Raw genomic sequence first — 18,274 nt, 5'->3', positions numbered from 1 at the left:
GGCGCCGGGGAAGGTGACCGGGGAAGCGGCGGGACGGCGCATGCGCGCGCGGGGCGGGCGGGAGGCCGCGCATGCGCCTGCCCGGCCCGGCCGCGCGCGCGCACTGCGCCTGCGCGGGGCGGGCGGGGGCGCCGGAGAAGGTGACCGGGGAAGCGGCGGGACGGCGCATGCGCGCGCGGGGCGGGCGGGAAGCTGCGCATGCGCGCAGGGAGGCGTGAGCGGAGTCCTGCGCATGCGCAATGCGGGGCTGCCCTTTTTGCGGCGGGGCTGCCCTTTTTGCGGCGGGGCTGCCCTTGAGGGGGCGGGGCCTCGCCGCGGCGGCAGCCAATAGCGGCGCGCGGGCGGGGCTAAGCGGAGGGCGGGACCAAAGGAGCGAGGCCCAACGAGGACGCAGCTCCCGGCAGGAGCAAAGGGCAGGGGGCGGGGCCTCTGAGGCCACGCCCCTTTGTAATGACGTCAGCGGCACGAGGACACCGAAGTGGAAGTAAAAACAGGAAGTTCCCGATTTTATTGAAACGTCCCCAAAATGGGCGGGGGGCGGGGCCGGGCACCCCTGGGTCTATAGGGCACAGATGGGCACCCATGGGTGCTATGGGGCAGAGAGGGTCCCCCTTGGGTCTATAGGGCACAGAGGGGCACCCATGGGTGCTATGGGGCAGTTGGGGCACCCATAGGTGCTATGGGGCACAGTGGAGCACCCATGGGTGCTATAGGACATATAGGGACACCCACGGGTGCCATGGGGCACCTATGGGTGCTATGGGGCACATAGGGGCACCCATGGGTGCTATGGGGAAGGGCAGGTACCCATGGGTGCTGTGGGGCACATAGGGGCACCCATGGGTGCTATGGGGCACCTATGGGTGCTATGGGGCACCCAGGGGTGCTATGGGGAAAGGCAGGTACCCATGGGTGCTATGGGGCACATAGGGGCACCCATGGGTGCTATAGGACAGATGGGGCACCCGTGGGTGCTATGGGGCACATAGGAGCACCCATGGGTGCTATAGAACAGATGGGGCACCCATGGGTGCTATAGGGCACATAGGGGGTACCCATGGGTGCTATGGGGAAAGGCAGGTACCCATGGGTGCTATGGGGCACATAGGGGCACCTATGGGTGCTATAGGGCACATAGGGGTACCCATGGGTGCTATGGGGAAGGGCAGGTACTCATGGGTGCTATGGGGCACCTATGGGTGCTATGGGGCACATGGGGCACCCATGGGTGCTATGGGGAAGGGCAGGTACCCATGGGTGCTATGGGGCAGCTGGAGCACCCACGGGTGTTATGGGGCACATGGGGCACCCATGGGTGCTACAGGACACATAGGGACACCCACGGGTGCTATGGGGCACATAGGAGCACCCATAGGTGCTATGGGGAAGGGCAGGTACCGATGGGTGCTATGGGGCACATAGGGGCACCCACGGGTGCTATGGGGCACCTATGGGTGCTATGGGGCACATAGGGGCACCCATGGGTGCTATGGGGAAGGGCAGGTACCCATGGGTGCTATGGGGCACATAGGGGCACCCATGGGTGCTATGGGGAAGGGCAGGTACCCATGGGTGCTGTGGGGCACATGGGGCACCCATGGGTGCTACAGGACACATAGGGACACCCACGGGTGCTATGGGGCACATAGGGGCACCCATGGGTGCTATGGGGAAGGGCAGGTACCCATGGGTGCTATGGGGCACATAGGGGCACCCATGGGTGCTATGGGGAAGGGCAGATACCCATGGGTGCTATGGGGCAGCTGGAGCACCCACGGGTGTTATGGGGCACATGGGGCACCCATGGGTGCTACAGGACACATAGGGACACCCACGGGTGCTATGGGGCACATAGGGGCACCCATGGGTGCTATGGGGAAGGGCAGGTACCCATGGGTGCTATGGGGCACATGGGGCACCCATGGGTGCCATGGGGAAGGGCAGGTACCCATGGGTGCTATGGGGCAGCTGGAGCACCCACGGGTGTTATGGGGCACATGGGGCACCCATGGGTGCTACAGGACACATAGGGACACCCACGGGTGCTATGGGGCACATAGGGGCACCCATGGGTGCTATGGGGAAGGGCAGGTACCCATGGGTGCTATGGGGCACATAGGGGCACCCACGGGTGCTATGGGGCACCCATGGGTGCTATGGGGCACATAGGGGCACCCATGGGTGCTATGGGGAAGGGCAGGTACCCATGGGTGCTATGGGGCACATAGGGGCACCCATGGGTGCTACAGGACACATAGGGACACCCACGGGTGCTATGGGGCACATAGGAGCACCCATAGGTGCTATGGGGAAGGGCATGTACCGATGGGTGCTATGGGGCACATAGGAGCACCCACGGGTGCTATGGGGCACCCATGGGTGCTATGGGGCACATAGGGGCACCCATGGGTGCTATGGGGAAGGGCAGGTACCCATGGGTGCTATGGGGCACATAGGGGCACCCACGGGTGCTGTGGGGCACATGGGGCACCCATGGGTGCTACAGGACACACAGGGACACCCATGGGTGCTATGGGGCACATAGGGGCACCTATGGGTGCTATGGGGAAGGGCAGGTACCCACGGGTGCTATGGGGCACATAAGGGCACCTATGGGTGCTATGGGGAAGGGCAGGTACCCATGGGTGCTATGGGGCACCTATGGGTGCTATGGGGCACCCAGGGGTGCTATGGGGCACATAGGGGCACCCATGGGTGCTATGGGGAAGGGCAGATACCCATGGGTGCTATGGGGCACATAGGGACACCCACGGGTGCTATGGGGCACATAGGGGCACCCATGGGTGCTACAGGACACATAGGGACACCCACGGGTGCTATGGGGCACATAGGGGCACCCATGGGTGCTATGGGGAAGGGCAGATACCCATGGGTGCTATGGGGCACATAGGGGCACCCATGGGTGCTATGGGGCACCCATGGGTGCTATGGGGCACACGGGGCCCCCCGGCGGTTCCGCTCAGCGCTCGGCTCTGCCCGGAGACCTGTGGGGACACCCGAAGCCACCAACGTCACCCGAAACGGGGCGAAACGGGTGGGATTTGGGGTCAAATGGGCGGGATTTGGGGCGAAACGGGCGGGATTGGGGCGAAACGGGTGGGATTGGAGTGAAACGGCCAGATTTGGGTGAAACGGCCAGATTTGGGGCAAAATGGGCAGGATTTGGGGTGAAACAGGTGGACTTGGGGAAAAATGGGCGGGATTTGGGGCGAAACGGGCAGGATTGGAGTGAAACGGGCAGATTTGGGGTGAAACAGGTGGAATTGGGGTCAAATGGGCGGGATTGGGGTGAAACAGGCAGATTTGGGCAAAACGGGCAGATTTGGGGTGAAACGGGCAGATTTGGGGTGAAACGGGCGGGATTGGAGTGAAATGGCCAGATTGGGGTGAAACAGGCGGGATTTGGAGCGAAACGGGCGGGATTTGGGGTGAAACGGGTAGACTTGGGGTCAAATGGGCGGGATTGGGGTGAAACAGGCAGATTTCGGCAAAATGGGTGGGATTTGGGGAAAAATGGGCAGGATTTGGGGCAAAAGGGGCGGGATTTGGGTGAAATGGGCGGGATTTGGGTGAAACGGGCGGGATTTGGGGCGAAAGGGGCGGGATTTGGGGCGAAAGGGGCGGGATTTGGGTGAACGACGGCGGGATTTGGGATGAAACGGGCAGGATTTGGGGCGAAAGGGGCAGATTTGGGGAAAAATGGGCGGGATTGGGGTGAAACCGGCGGGATTTGGGTGAAACGGGCGGGATTTGGGGCGAAAGGGGCGGATTTGGGGTGAAAGGGGCGGGATTTGGGGCGAAAGGGGCGGGATTTGGGTGAAATGGGCGGGATTTGGGTGAAACGGGCGGGATTTGGGGCGAAAGGGGCGGGATTTGGGGCGAAAGGGGTGGGATTTGGGTGAAATGGGCGGGATTTGGCTGAAACGGGCGGGATTTGGGATGAAACGGGCGGGATTTGGGGCAAAACGGGCGGATTTGGGCGAAACGGGCGGGATTTGGGGCGAAAGGGGCGGGATTTGGGGCGAAAGGGGCGAGACTGGGGTAAAACATGCGGGATTTGGGATGAAACGGGCGGGATTTGGGGTGAAACGGGTGGGATTTGGGGCGAAAGGGGCGAGATTGGGGTAAAACAGGCGGGATTTGGGATGAAATGGGCGGGATTTGGGGCGAAAGGGGCGGGATTTGGGTGAAACGGGCGGGATTTGGGTGAAGCGGGCGGGTTTTGGGGCGAATCCCCGCGGTTTCGGTCCGGACTCACCCGCGCCGCGCGGCCGCTCCCGGTCGCTCCGGTCGCTCCGGTCGCTCCGGCCGCTCCGGGCTCCGGCTCCGCTCCAGGAAGGGCCGGAGGCTCCCGCGGAGGGGGGAGCCCCCCCGGAGAGACCCCCCCGAGAACGGCCAGGGGGGCTCCGGCTCCTCCCGCAGGACTGGGGGACATTGGGGACATGGGGGGACATTGGGGGACATTGGGGATATGGGGGGACATGGGGGGACATGGGGGGACATGGGGACATTGGGGACATTGGGGACGCAGGGGACATTGGGGACATGGGGGACATGAGGGACATTGGGGACATGGGGGAACATGGGGGGACATGGGGGACATTGGGGACATGGGGGACATGGGGGACATTGGGGGACATGGGGGTCGGGGGGACGTGGGGGACATTGGGGATATGGGGGGACACGGGCGACATGAGGGTCATGGGGACATTGGGGACACGGGGACATGGGGGACATGGGGGACATTGGGGACATGGGGGGACATTGGGGACAGGGGGGGACATTGGGGACATGGGGAAATGGGGAGAAATGGGTAAAAATGGGACAAAAAAATGGGGGGGAGAAAAATGGGGTGGGGGGAAACAGGGTGAAAATGGAGGGATGGAAAATGGGGAAAAAAGAGAAAAAAGGGTGAAAATTAGGGGGAAAAGGTGGGAAAATGGGGGAAAAATCACAGGGTGGAAAAGGGGGGGGACCGGGGCGGTGTCACCGGGGGGGTGACACCGCCTGTGTCCCCCGGGTGTCACCCATGTCCTCCTGTGTCCTCCCGTGTCACCCTGTGCTCCCCTGTGTCCCTCGTGTCCCCCCATGTCCCCCCCATGTCCCTATGTCCCCAATGTCCCCAATGTCCCCCCATGTCCTCCCCATGTCCCCCCATGTTCCTCATGTCCCCATGTCCCCCCATGTCCCCCCATGTGCCATCATATCCCCCATGTCCCCCCATGTCCCTATGTCCCCCCTGTGTCCCCCGTGTCCCCATGTCCCTCCCTTGTCCCCCATGACCCGTGTCCCCCGATGTCCCCGTGTCACCCATGTCCCCCCATATCCCCCATGTTCCTCATGGCCCCCCATGTCCCCAATGTCCCCCCATATCTCCCATGTCCCCCCATATCCCCCATGTCCCCCGAAGTCCCCATGTGCCCCCATGTCCCCATGTGCCCCCATGTCCCTATGTCCCCCCATGTCCCCAATGTCCCCCCATATCCCCCCATGTCCTCCCCATATCCCCCCATGTCCCTCCATGTCCCCTCATATCTCCCATGTCCCCCCATCTTATGTCCCCATGTCCCCCATGTCCTTCCTGTGTCCCCCATGACCCGTGTCCCCCGATGTCCCCGTGTCACCCATGTCCCCCCATATCCCCCATGTCCTCCCATGTCCTCCCATGTCCCCCCCATGTCCCCAATGTCCCCCATATCCCCCCATGTCCCTCCATGTCCCCTCATGTCCCTCCATGTCCCCCCATGTCCCCAATGTCCCCCGATATCCCATGTCCTCCCCATATCCCCCATGTTCCTCATGTCCCCTAATGTCCCCATGTCCCCCATGTCCCTCCATGTCCCCCCATGTCCCTCCATGTCCCCAATGTCCCCCGATATCCCCCCATGTCCTCCCCATATCCCCCCATGTTCCTCATGCCCCCATGTCCCCCCATATCCCCCATGTTCCTCATGTCCCCTAATGTCCCCATGTCCCCCCATGTCCCCCCATGTCCCCATGTCCCCCATGTCCCCCCATGTCCCCCATGTTCCTCATGTCCCCCCATGCCCCCCATGTCCCCCATGTCCCCCCATGTCCCCCATGTCCCCCCATGTCCCCCCATGTCCCCGTGTCACCCACAGGGCCGCTCGGACAGCGAGTAGGGCTTGATGGCGTCTTCAGGCCGCTTGGGGGGCGCCCGCCGGGGGGGCGCTGGGGACAGAGGCGGCTCCGGTTGGGGACAGCGGGGGACACCCCCGGGTCCCCCCCGGCCACTCACGTTGTTGCTGGGAGAAGAAACCCTCGAAGATGACAAAATTGTTCACCTGCGGAGAGGGGTTTTTTTTTGGGGGGGGGGGGAGGGTTTTTTGGGGTGTTTTGGGCGTTTTTGGGGTGCGAGCGCCCCGTTTTCGAGCAGGGGGTCCCCGGGGTGTCCCCCGCGGTTGGGGACGCGGGTGTCACCTGCGGGATGGTGTCGCAGAGGCCGTAGTGGCGGCGCAGGAAGGCCAGGAGCTTCTCGGAGGGGCGGTCGACGGCCAAGCGCCGGGGCTCAGTGCGCTCGCTCTGCGCGGGACGGGGTACACGGTGCGGTGACGGCAACACCCGGACGGCGGCACCGTGGGGACGACAACACCCGGACGGCGTCATCATGGGGACGACAACACCCGGACGGCGTCACCGCGGTGATGACAGCACCCGGACGGCGTGGGACGGGGTACAACACGAGGTGACGACAACACCCGGACACACGGTGTCACCGCGGTGACGACAACACCCGGACGGCGTGGAACTGGGTACAACGCGCGGTGACGACAACACCCGGACGGCGTCACCGCGCTGTCACCCCGGGTTGTTACCTGCAGCATGTGCTGGAACAGGCGGCGGCCGTGGCCGCGGCGCTGGCGCGACTCGTGCACGTAGAAGTCGAGGACGCAGAGCGGCTCGGCCTCGTTCTGCCGCCCGGCACGGTCCTGCGGGGCCGGCGGGTGACGAGGGGACGGAAACAGCCGGAAACACCCCGGAACACCCCCGAACATCCCCAAAACACCCCAGAAACATCCCCAAAACACCCCAAAACACCCCCGAAACACCCCCAAAACACCCCCAAAACGTCCCCGAACACCCGCAAAACACACCAAAACACCCAAACACACCCCAAAACATCTTCAAAACACCCCAAAACACCCTCGAAACATCCCCAAACACCCCCGAAACACCCCAGAACACCCCCAAAACAACCCCAAAACAACCCCAAAACACCCCGAAACACCCCCGAAACATCCCCAAACACCCCTACAACACCCCAGAACACCCCCAAAACACCTACAAAACGCTCAAACACACCCCCAAAACACCCCCGAAACATCCTCAAAACACCCTAGAACACCCCTGAAACATCCCAAACACGCTCAAAACACCCCCGAAACACCCCAGAACACCCCCAAAATATCCCAAACACCCTAAAAACATCCCCAAAACACCCCAGAACACCCCAAAACACCCCCAAAACATCCCAAAACACCCTAAAAATATCCCCAAAACACCCCAGAACACCCCCAAAATACCCCAAAACACCCAAACACACCCCAGAACACCCCCAAAACATCTCCAAAACACTCTCAAACAGCCCCAAAACACCACTAAACACCCCAAAACAGCCAAACATACCCCCAAAACATCCCCAAACAACCCCAAAACGCCCCCAAAACACTCCAAAACACCCCGAAAGCACCCCAAAACAGCTACAAAACACCCCAAAAACACCCACTAAACACCCCAAGAGCACCCCAAAACACCTGCAAACACCCTAAAAGCACCTCAAAAACACCCCAAAACACCCCCAAATACCCCAAAAGCACCCACAAAACACGCACTAAACACCCCCAAACACCCCCGAACCTCCCCAAAACACCCTAATACATCCCCAAACCCCAAAACACCTCCAAAAATACCCCCAAAACACCCCCCAAAAATCCTCAAACAACCCCTTAACAGCCCCAAAACACCCCAAAACACCTCCTAACGCATCCAAAAACATCCCCAAACAACCCCAAAAACACCCCCAAAACCCCCAAAACACGAAAAATACCCAAAACACCCCCAAAACACTCCCCAAACACCCCAAACACCTCAAAAACACCCCAAAACACCCCAAACCCCCCTGTTTTGGGCCACTCACCAGCAGGAAGAGCTTCTTGTAGCCGACCTTGAGGAAGCCGATGACGGCGCCGCGGGGGCTGCGGGGACGGGGACGTCGGGGGCGCCCGGACCCCCCGTGTCCCCACGGTGTCCCCACGGTGTCCCCATGTCCCCACAGTGTCCCCACGGTGTCCCCCACGTCCCTGGTCCCCACGGTGTCCCCACGGTGTCCCCACGGTGTCCCCATGTCCCGGGTCCCCACGGTGTCCCCGGTCCCCACGATGTCCCCGGTCCCTGTGGTGTCCCCGCAGTGTCCCCATGGTGTCCCCACGTCCCTGGTCCCCACGGTGTCCCCATGGTGTCCCCGGTCCCCACAGTGTCCCCATGTCCCCGCGGTATCCCCGTGTCCCCAGACCCCACGGTGTCCCCATGGTGTCCCTGGTTCCCGCGGTGTCCCTGTGTCCCCATGTCACCGGTCTCCGTGGTGTCCCCCATGTCCCCGCGGCATCCCCTGTGTCCCCGAGCCCTGCGGTATCCCCATGTCCCCGGTCCCCATGGTGTCTCCAATGTCCCCGGTCCCTGTGGTGTCCCCACGGTGTCCCCATGTCCCCACGGTGTCCCCGGTCCCCACGCTGTCCCCGGTCCCCACGGTGTCCCCATGTCCCCGGTCCTTGCGGTGTCCCCGCGGCTCCCCTGTGTCCCCACGTCCCCGCGGTGTCCCCCATGTCCCCGCGGTGTCCCCGTGTCCCCATGTCCCCACGGTGTCCCCACGGTGTCCCCGGTCCCAGCGGTGTCCCCGCGGTGTCCCCGTGTCCCCATGTCACCAGTCCCCGCAGTGTTCCCCATGTCCCCACGGTGTCCTTGTGTCCCCGGTCCCCGTGGTGTCCCCATAGTGTCCCTGTGTCCCCATGTCACTGGTCCCTGCGGTGTCCCCCCGTGTCCCCATGGTGTCCCCACAGTGTCCCCACGGTGTCTCCGGGCTCCATGGTGTCCCCATGTCCCCACGGTGTCCCCGGGCCCCGCGGTGTCCCCATGTCCCCATATCCCCGCAGTGTCCCCATGGTGTCCCCATGTCCCTGTGTCCCCACAGTGTCCCCGTGTCCCCATGTCACCAGTCCCCGCAGTGTCCCCCTGTTCCCGCAGTGTCCCCGTGTCCACGGTCCCCACGGTGTCCCCATGGAGTCCCCGTGTCCCCGTGTCCCCACGGTGTCCCCGTGTCCCCATGTCCCCACGATGTCCCCAGACCCCACGGCGTCCCCGTGTCCTCGCGGTGTCCCCCATGTCCCCAATCCCCGCGGTGTCCCCACAGTGTCCTCATGTCCTCGGTCCTCGTGGTGTCCCCATGTCCCCACAGTGTCCCCATGGTGTCCCCGTGTCCCCGGTCCCCGCAGTGTCCCCCATGTCCCCGGTCCCCGCGGTGTCCCCATGTCCCCACAGTGTCCCCACGGTGTCCCCGGTCCCCACGGTGTCCCCATGTCCCCTCAGTGTCCCCGGTCCCCGCGGTGTCCCCATGTCCCTGTGTCCCCGCAGCGTCCCCGTGTCCCCATGTCCCCACGGTGTCCCCATGTCCCCACGGGGTCCCCGGTCCCCACAGTGTCCCCATGTCCCCGGTCCCCACGGTGTCCCCACGGTGTCCCCATGTCCCCTCAGTGTCCCCGGTCCCCGCGGTGTCCCCATGTCCCCATGTCCCCTCAGTGTCCCCGGTCCCCACAGCGTCCCCGTGTCCCCGCGGTGTCCCCCCGCTCACCCGCGCTCCTCGCTGTCCCTCAGCACGTACACCACGTGCTGGCTGCTCTCCAGCCGCGCCGCGCTCGTCACCGGCGCCGGCAGCCCCTGCGCCTGTCACACGGTGTCACCCGGCGTCACCCGGTGTCACCCGGTGTCACCGCAGTGTCACCTCCCCTGTCACCCACCAGCTTCGCCCATTTCACCCCAAAACCACCCCCAGCTCCCGCCTCCCCCCAGCTCCCCATTTTATCCCCTGCTCCCACCCCCAAATTGCCTTAAATTACCCCCAATTCCCCCCATTTCTTCTCCATTTTCCCATTTCTGCTTCAATTTCGCTCATTTTCCCCCATTCCTCCCCCATTTTCCCCCCATTTTCCCCCATTTTCCCCCATTCCCTCCCCCATTTTCCCCCATTCCCCCCCATTTTCCCCCATTCCCCCCCAAACGGGGGCAAATTGGCCAATTTTCCCATATTTTCCCATTTCCTGGCAGGGCCCCATTTTCCCCATGTTCCCCCATTGTCCCCCATTTCTCCCATGGGAGAGCCTGGCGGCAACGGGGGAACAATGGGAACGGGGAGAATTGGACCAAAGGCCTCAATTCGGCCCCATATTCCGGCCAATTCCCCCATTTCCCTCAATTTCCCCCAATGGGGAACGATTGGAAACATTGGGAAAGATGGGACACGGGGCGCAAAGGGGAACATGGGCAAATTGGGGAACATTTCCCTTTCCATTTTCCCCATTTCCCCCTATTCGGCCCCATTTTCCCAGTTCCCAATTGCCCCAATTTCCCCAATTCCCGCCCATTTTCCCTCAATTCCACCCATTGGGGCCAGGGCCCAGATTGGCCCAATGGGCACTTTGGCAAATCCCCGATTGCCCCAGGTCCAATTTGGCCCTTTTCCCCAATTTGCCCCTATTCCCCAATTGTCCCCAAGGTTCCCCAATTGGTCCCCATGGGGCCCCAATTGGAAGCCAAGGGGCCAGATTGGACAGCTGGAAGGACTTGGGGAGTGGGAAAGAATGGCCAGGGGCGCATTTGGCCCATGGACCAGGGAAAGTGGGGGAACATGGGGAAAGTGGAAGTGGGGACTGGGCCCGTGGCAGATTGGCACGGGCCATTGGCCCCAATTGCCCGCCAATAGGGGAGAAAAGGGAAAAGTGGGGAAACATTGGAAATAAATGGGGAAAATTGGAAAAATTGGGGACAAGTGGGAGCGATTGGCGAGGGGCCAATTGGAACCCATGGGCCCTAGGGGGCCAAGTGGGGCCAAATTCCCATCCCATTGGCGCCATTGACAAGGGCCCAGTGGGCCGATTGGGAACCGGGGAAGATTTGGCAACCAATGGAAAAGTGGCCATGGCCCACATTGCCCCCAATTGGCCCGAGGGGGCACATGGGAAAATTGGAACACATGGCACGCTGGGACAAAGATGGGAAAAGATGGGGCACAAGATGGGGAAAGATGGGACAAATTGGAAATCAATGGGATTGGAAACCCTGGCAACATTGGGGCGAGTGGGAGAGCTTGGGCCAAGGGGCACATTTTGCCCCAATGGCCCCCTGATTGCGGGACACATGGGGACACATGGGGAACAGTGGAGGACACGTGGAACAGCTGGAACCTCTGGGACCAATGGGACCCCTCATTGACCCCATTGCCCCATTCGAATTTCCCCCTCATTTCCCCTCATTTCCCCCATTTCCCCTCCCCCATTTCCCCTCATTTCCCCTCATTTCCCCTCATTTCCCCCTCATTTCCCCTCATTTCCCCTCATTCCCCCATTTCCCCATTTCCCCTCATTTCCCCTGATTCCCCCATTTCCCCCTCATTTTCCCCATTTCCCCCTCATTTTCCCCCCATTGGGCCGCAGGGCATTTCCCCTCATTTCCCCTCATTTCCCCTCATTTCCCCTCATTTCCCCCTCATTTCCCCTCATTTCCCCTCATTTCCCCTCATTTCCCCCTCATTTTCCCCTCATTTCCCCTCATTTCCCCCTCATTTCCCCTCATTTCCCCCATTTCCCCCATTCCCTCATTTCCCCTCATTTCCCCCTCATTTCCCCTCATTTCCCCTCATTTCCCCTCATTTCCCCCTCATTTTCCCCTCATTTCCCCTCATTTCCCCTCATTTCCCCTCATTTCCCCTCATTTCCCCTCATTTCCCCTCATTTCCCCCTCATTTTCCCCTCATTTCCCCTCATTTTCCCCTATTCCCCCCATTTCCCCTCATTTCCCCTCATTTCCCCTCATTTCCCCTCATTTCCCCTCATTTCCCCCATTTCCCCTCATTTCCCCCTCATTTCCCCCTCATTTTCCCCTATTCCCCCATTTCCCCCTCATTTCCCCTCATTTCCCCCTCATTTTCCCCTCATTTCCCCTCATTTCCCCTCATTTCCCCCATTCCCCTATTTCCCCCTCATTTTCCCCTCATTTCCCCCTCATTTCCCCTCATTTCCCCTCACTTCCCCTCATTTCTCCTCATTTCCCCTCATTTTCCCCTCATTTCCCCCTCATTTTCCCCTATTCCCCCCATTTCCCCCTCATTTTCCCCTATTCCCCCCATTTCCCCCTCATTTCCCCCCCATTTCCCCCTCATTTTCCCCTCATTTCCCCCTCATTTCCCCCCATTTCCCCCTCATTTCCCCCCCATTTCCCCCTCATTTTCCCCTCATTTCCCCCTCATTTTCCCCTCATTTCCCCTCATTTCCCCCTCATTTTCCCCCATTTCCCCCTCATTTCCCCCTCATTTTCCCCTCATTTCCCCCTCATTTTCCCTCATTTCCCCCTCATTTCTCCTCATTTCCCCTCATTTTCCCCTCATTTCCCCCTCATTTTCCCCTATTCCCCCCATTTCCCCCTCATTTTCCCCTATTCCCCCCATTTCCCCCTCATTTTCCCCCCATTTTCCCCCATTTCCCCCTCATTTTCCCTCATTTCCCCCTCATTTCCCCCTCATTTTCCCCTCATTTCCCCTCATTTCCCCCTCCTTTTTGCCCCCATTTTCCCCTCATTTCCCCTCATTTCCCCCTCATTTTCCCCGCATTTCCCCTCATTTTCTCCTCATTTCCCCCCCATTTTCCCCTCATTTCCCCTCATTTCCCCTCATTTTCCCCTCATTTCCCCCTCATTTCCCCCTCATTTCCCCTCATTTCCCCCTCATTTTCCCCTCATTTTCCCCTCATTTCCCCTCATTTTCCCCTCATTTTCCCCTCATTTCCCCTCATTTCCCCTCATTTTCCCCTCATTTTCCCTCATTTTCCCCTCATTTCCCCCTCATTTTCTCCCATTTTCCCCTCATTTTCCCCTCATTTTCCCCTCATTTCCCCCTCATTTCCCCTCATTTTCCCCTCATTTCCCCCTTATTTCCCCCTCATTTTCCCCCATTTCCCCCTCATTTCCCCTCATTTCCCCCCATTTTCCCCTCATTTCCCCTCATTTTCCCCTCATTTTCCCCTCATTTCCCCTCATTTTCCCCCCAATTCACCCCATTCCCCCCATTTTCCCCTCATTTCCCCCTCATTTTCCTCTCATTCCCCCCTCATTTTCCCCTCATTTTCCCCTCATTTCCCCTCATTTTCCCTCATTTTCCCCCATTTCCCCCTCATTTCCCCTCATTTTCCCCTCATTTCCCCCTCATTTTCCCCTCATTTCCCCCTCATTTCCCCTCATTTCCCCCTCATTTTCCCCCATTTCCCCCTCATTTTCCCCCCATTTCCCCCTCATTTTCCCCCCATTTCCCCCTCATTTTCCCCTCATTTTCCCCTCATTTCCCCCTCATTTTCCCCCCATTTTCCCCTCATTTCCCCCTCATTTCCCCCTCATTTTCCCCTCATTTCCCCCTCATTTTCCCCCCATTTCCCCCTCATTTTCCCCTCATTTCCCCCTCATTTTCCCCTCATTTCCCCCCCATTTTCCCCTCATTTCCCCCTATTTCCCCTCATTTTCCCCTCATTTCCCCCTCATTTTCCCCCATTTTCCCCTCATTTTCCCCTCATTTCCCCCTCATTTTCCCCCATTTTCCCCTCATTTTCCCCTCATTTCCCCCTCATTTTCCCCCATTTTCCCCTCATTTTCCCCTCATTTCCCCCTCATTTTCCCCCATTTCCCCCTCATTTTCCCCCCATTTCCCCCCCATTTTCCCCCCATTTCCCCCCCATTTCCCCCTCATTTTCCCCTCATTTCCCCCTCATTTTCCCCTCATTTCCCCCTTCATTTTCCCCTCATTTCCCCCTCATTTTCCCCCATTTCCCCCTCATTTCCCCTCATTTCCCCCTCATTTTCCCCTCATTTCCCCCTCATTTTCCCATTTCCCCCTCATTTCCCCCTCATTTTCCCCTCATTTCCCCTCATTTTCCCCTCATTTTCCCTCATTTCCCCCTCATTTTCCCCTCATTTCCCCCTCATTTCCCCTCATTTTCCCCTCATTTCCCCCTCATTTCCCCTCATTTTCCCCCCATTTCCCCCTCATTTTCCCCTCATTTTCCCTCATTTTCCCCTCATTTTCCCCCATTTCCCCCTCATTTTCCCTCATTTCCCCCTCATTTTCCCTCATTTCCCCCTCATTTCCCCCTCATTTTCCCCTCATTTTCCCCTCATTTCCCCTCATTTTCCCCCCAATTCACCCCATTTCCCCCTCATTTCCCCCTCATTTCCCCCTCATTTTCCCCCCATTTCCCCCTCATTTTCCCCCATTTCCCCCTCATTTTCCCCCCATTTCCCCCTCATTTCCCCCCATTTCCCCCTCATTTTCCCATTTCCCCCCATTTTCCGGCCCGCGCACCCGCGCTGAGGCCTGGCCCAACTCGTCGATCACCTCCCGCAGCTGCTGCTCCTGCTCCCGCCTGGGGGGGGGGCACCGCGCTCGGCCCCCCCCCATGGAGGGCACCTCCCAGCATGCCCTGCGGCACCCCCTCCCCCCCCCCGGGACACCTCCCAGCATGCCCCGGGGCGGAGCAATGGCCCCCATGTCCCAGAATGCCCCAGGGCGCAGCAATGGCCTCCCCCTGTTACCCATGATGCCCCGGGGCAGAGCAATGGCCCCCATTTCCCATCATGCCCCAGGGCGCAGCAATGGCCTCCCCCTGTTACCCATCATGCCCTGGGGTGTAAAAATGGCCCCCATTTCCCATCACGCCCTGGAGTGGAGCAATGGCCTCCCCCCTGCTACCCAAGATGCCCCAGGGCAGAGCAATGGCCCCCATTTCCCAGAATGCCCCATGGGGCACCGCGACTTTCCCATCATGCCCCGGGGCCCCTCCCATCCCCCCCCTTCCCAGCAGGCCCTGGGGCCCCTCTGGTTTCCCATCATGCCCCGGGGCGGGGGGCAATGGCCGCCATTTCCCAGCAGGCCCCGGGGCGGAGCAATGGCCTCCCCCCATTACCCATCATGCTCCGGGGCGGAGGGGGGGCAATGACTCCCCTTTCCCATCATGCCCTGGCCCCCCCCCCAATGTCCCATCATGCCCCGGGGTCAACCCCCCCCTCCCCTTTCCCATCATGCCCCGGGGTGTGGGGGGGGTTGCCACCAACTCCCGTTTCCCATCGTGCCCCGCGGCCGGCCCGGCGGGCTCCCCCGCCCCCCCCCCCGCCCGCCCCGTTTCCCATCATGCCCCGCGCGGCCCCCCGCCGGCCCCGCCCCCCCGTTGCCGTGGCTACCGGAGGGCGGCGCCCGCGGGCCGCAGCCGCCGGTCCAGCACCGTGACGGGCCCGGCCAGCGCCGCCGCCAGCGCCGGCGGCAGCTCCATGGCGGCGCCGCGGGACACGCCCCCGCCGCGGCCCCGCCCCGGGATGCAGGCACCGCCCCCTGGAGACGGCAGCGAGCCCTGGATACAGGTGCCGCCCCCCGGATACAGGCGGCGACCCCTGGATACCAGCACTGCCATCCTAGATACCGGCACCGCCCCCTGGATACAGGCGCCGCCCCCTGGAGACGGCGGCGACCCCGGGATGCAGGCACCGCCCCCTGGATACAGGCCCCGCCCCTGGATACAGGCCCCGCCCCCTGGAGATGGCAGCGACCCCGGGATACGGCCCCGCCCCCTGGACACAGGCACCGCCCCCGGATACAGACACCGTTCCCTGGATACAGGCACCGCCCCTGGATACAGGCACCGCCCCTGGATACAGACACCGTTCCCTGGATACAGGCACCGCCCCTGGATACAGGCACCGCCCCCTGGATACAGGCGCCGCCCCCTGGATACCAGCACTGCCATCCTAGATACCGGCACCGCCCCTGGATACAGGCGCCGCCCCTGGATACAGGCACCGCCCCCTGGATACCAGCACTGCCATCCTAGATACCGGCACCGCCCCCTGGATACAGGCCCCGCCCCTGGATACCGGCACCGCCCCCTGGATACAGGCCCCGCCCCTGGATACCAGTACTGCCATCCTAGATACAGGCACCGCCCCCTGGATACAGGCCCCGTCCCTGGATACAGGCCCCGCCCCTGGATACAGGAGCCGCCCCCTGGAGACGGCGGCGACCCCGGGATACGGCCCCGCCCTCTGGACACAGGCCCCGCCCCCGGATACAGACACCGTTCCCTGGATACAGGCACCGCCCCTGGATACAGGCCCCGCCCCCTGGATACAGGCGCCGCCCCCTGGAGACGGCGGCGACCCCTGGATACCAGTACTGCCATCTTAGATACTGGCGCCGCCCCCTGGATACAGGCACCGCCCCCTGGATACCAGCACTGCCATCCTAGATACCGGCGCCGCTCCCTGGATACAGGCACCGCCCCTGGATACAGGCACCGCCCCTGGATACAGGCACCGCCCCTGGATACAGGCCCCGCCCCCTGGATACCAGCACTGTCCCCCTAGATACCGGCGCCGCCCCCTGGATACAGGCACCGCCCCCTGGAGACGGCGGCGACCCCGGGATCCAGGCACCGCCCCCTGGATACAGGCCCCGCCCCCTAGAGACGGCGGCGATCCCTGGATACCAGCACTGCCATCCTAGATACCGGTGCCGCCCCCTGGATACAGGCGCCGCCCCTGGATACAGGCGCCGCCCCCTAGAGACAGCAGCGACCCCGGGATACGGCCCCGCCCCCTGGATACAGGCGCCGCCCCCTGGAGACGGCGGCGACCCCGGGATGCAGGCACCGCCCCCTGGATACAGGCCCCGCCCCTGGATACAGGCCCCGCCCCCTGGAGACGGCAGCGACCCCTGGATACCAGCACTGCCATCCTAGATACCGGCACCGCCCCCTGGATACAGGCGCCGCCCCTGGATACAGGCACCGCCCCTGGATACAGGCGCCGCCCCCTGGAGATGGCAGCGACCCCGGGATACGGCCCCGCCCTCTGGACACAGGCACCGCCCCTGGATACAGGCACCGCCCCCTGGATACCAGCACTGCCCCCCTAGATACCGGCCCCGCCCCTGGATACAGGCGCCGCCCCCTAGATACCAGCCCCTCCCCCTGGATCGCGGCCCCGCCCCCTGAATACGGGCCCCGCCCCCTGGCAACCGGGCCCCGCCCTTAGCAACCGGGGCTGCCCCTAGCAACCAAGAGGGGCTCATGGCAACCAGGGCCTGCGCTTAGCAACCGCACCCGCCCCTAGCAACCGGGGACCCTCCCCTGGCTCCTAGCAACCACTGCCTGCCCCTAGCAACCAGGTACCCCCTTGTTACTCCTGGCAACCGGGGTCTGCCTGTAGCAGCTACACTCGCCCTAGCAACCGGGGCTGCCCCTAGCAACCTGGGGCGGTCCCAATGCTCCTAGCAACAGCCCTAGCAACCACTGCCTGCCTGTACCCAGTCCCCAGCAACCAAAGGGTTGTCCCTAGCAACCAGACACCCTTCCTGCTCCCACCATCGCTGGGACGGCTGTTGTCAAGGCCCCTGCCCCAGGGCAGGATGGGAAATGGGGCCCTTTCCCCGCAGGGGCCACCGCGGCAGCCATGTTGGCCTCCTGTCGGCCATTTTCTCCTTGCGTCGGTCTTTTTGTCGGCCATTTTGGGCCTGCTGTCGGCCATTTTGGGGCTCGTGTCAGCCATTTTGGCCTCATGTGGGCCCTCTTTGGCCTCATCCTGATAGTTTTGGCCTCACATCAGCCATTTTGTCCTTGTGTCAGCCGTTTTAGCCTCATGTTGGCCATTTTGGCCTCACGTGCACCATTTTTGTCCCATGGCGGCCATTTTGACCACGCGGCGGCCATTTTGCCCTGAGGTCAGCCCCTTTTTGGCTTCATGTCGGCCATTTTTGCCCTCGCGTCGGCCATTTTGTCCTCGTGTCGGCCCTTTTTCTCCACGCGGCGGCCATTTTTGCCCCCCCCCGGCGGCCATTTCGGTGCCCATTTCCCCTCGCAACAAGCGGAGGAGTCACAACCCGCTGCCACCAACAGCCGCTTTATTCACCCCCATTCTCGTCACCGTGAGGTCCCCG

At 62.1% G+C, this 18,274-nt stretch overlaps 1 protein-coding gene across 1 annotated transcript; it reads right to left on the bottom strand.

Moving 5' to 3' along the window:
* Window positions 1–4,279: 4,279 nt before the first annotated feature.
* ATAT1 (alpha tubulin acetyltransferase 1) lies at window positions 4,280–15,617 on the bottom strand (the record flags this gene model as incomplete). Its single annotated transcript, XM_088538422.1, has 9 exons — window positions 15,529–15,617; window positions 14,654–14,714; window positions 9,887–9,978; window positions 8,180–8,237; window positions 6,858–6,971; window positions 6,463–6,564; window positions 6,281–6,326; window positions 6,142–6,213; window positions 4,280–4,445 (listed from the first exon to the last, which is right to left on the bottom strand). Coding segments are annotated over exons 1-9 (800 nt in total), but the record flags the coding sequence as incomplete, so codon positions are not given.
* Between the last annotated feature and the right edge of the window lie 2,657 nt (window positions 15,618–18,274).

The sequence above is a fragment of the Tinamus guttatus genome, unplaced genomic scaffold (assembly GCF_059628265.1).
Source record: "Tinamus guttatus ecotype Peru unplaced genomic scaffold, ASM5962826v1 Tinamus_guttatus_pri_ptg001085l, whole genome shotgun sequence".
In the NCBI taxonomy this organism is placed as follows: Eukaryota; Metazoa; Chordata; class Aves; order Tinamiformes; family Tinamidae; genus Tinamus; species Tinamus guttatus.
This window is presented reverse-complemented; position numbering and strand designations above follow the sequence as displayed.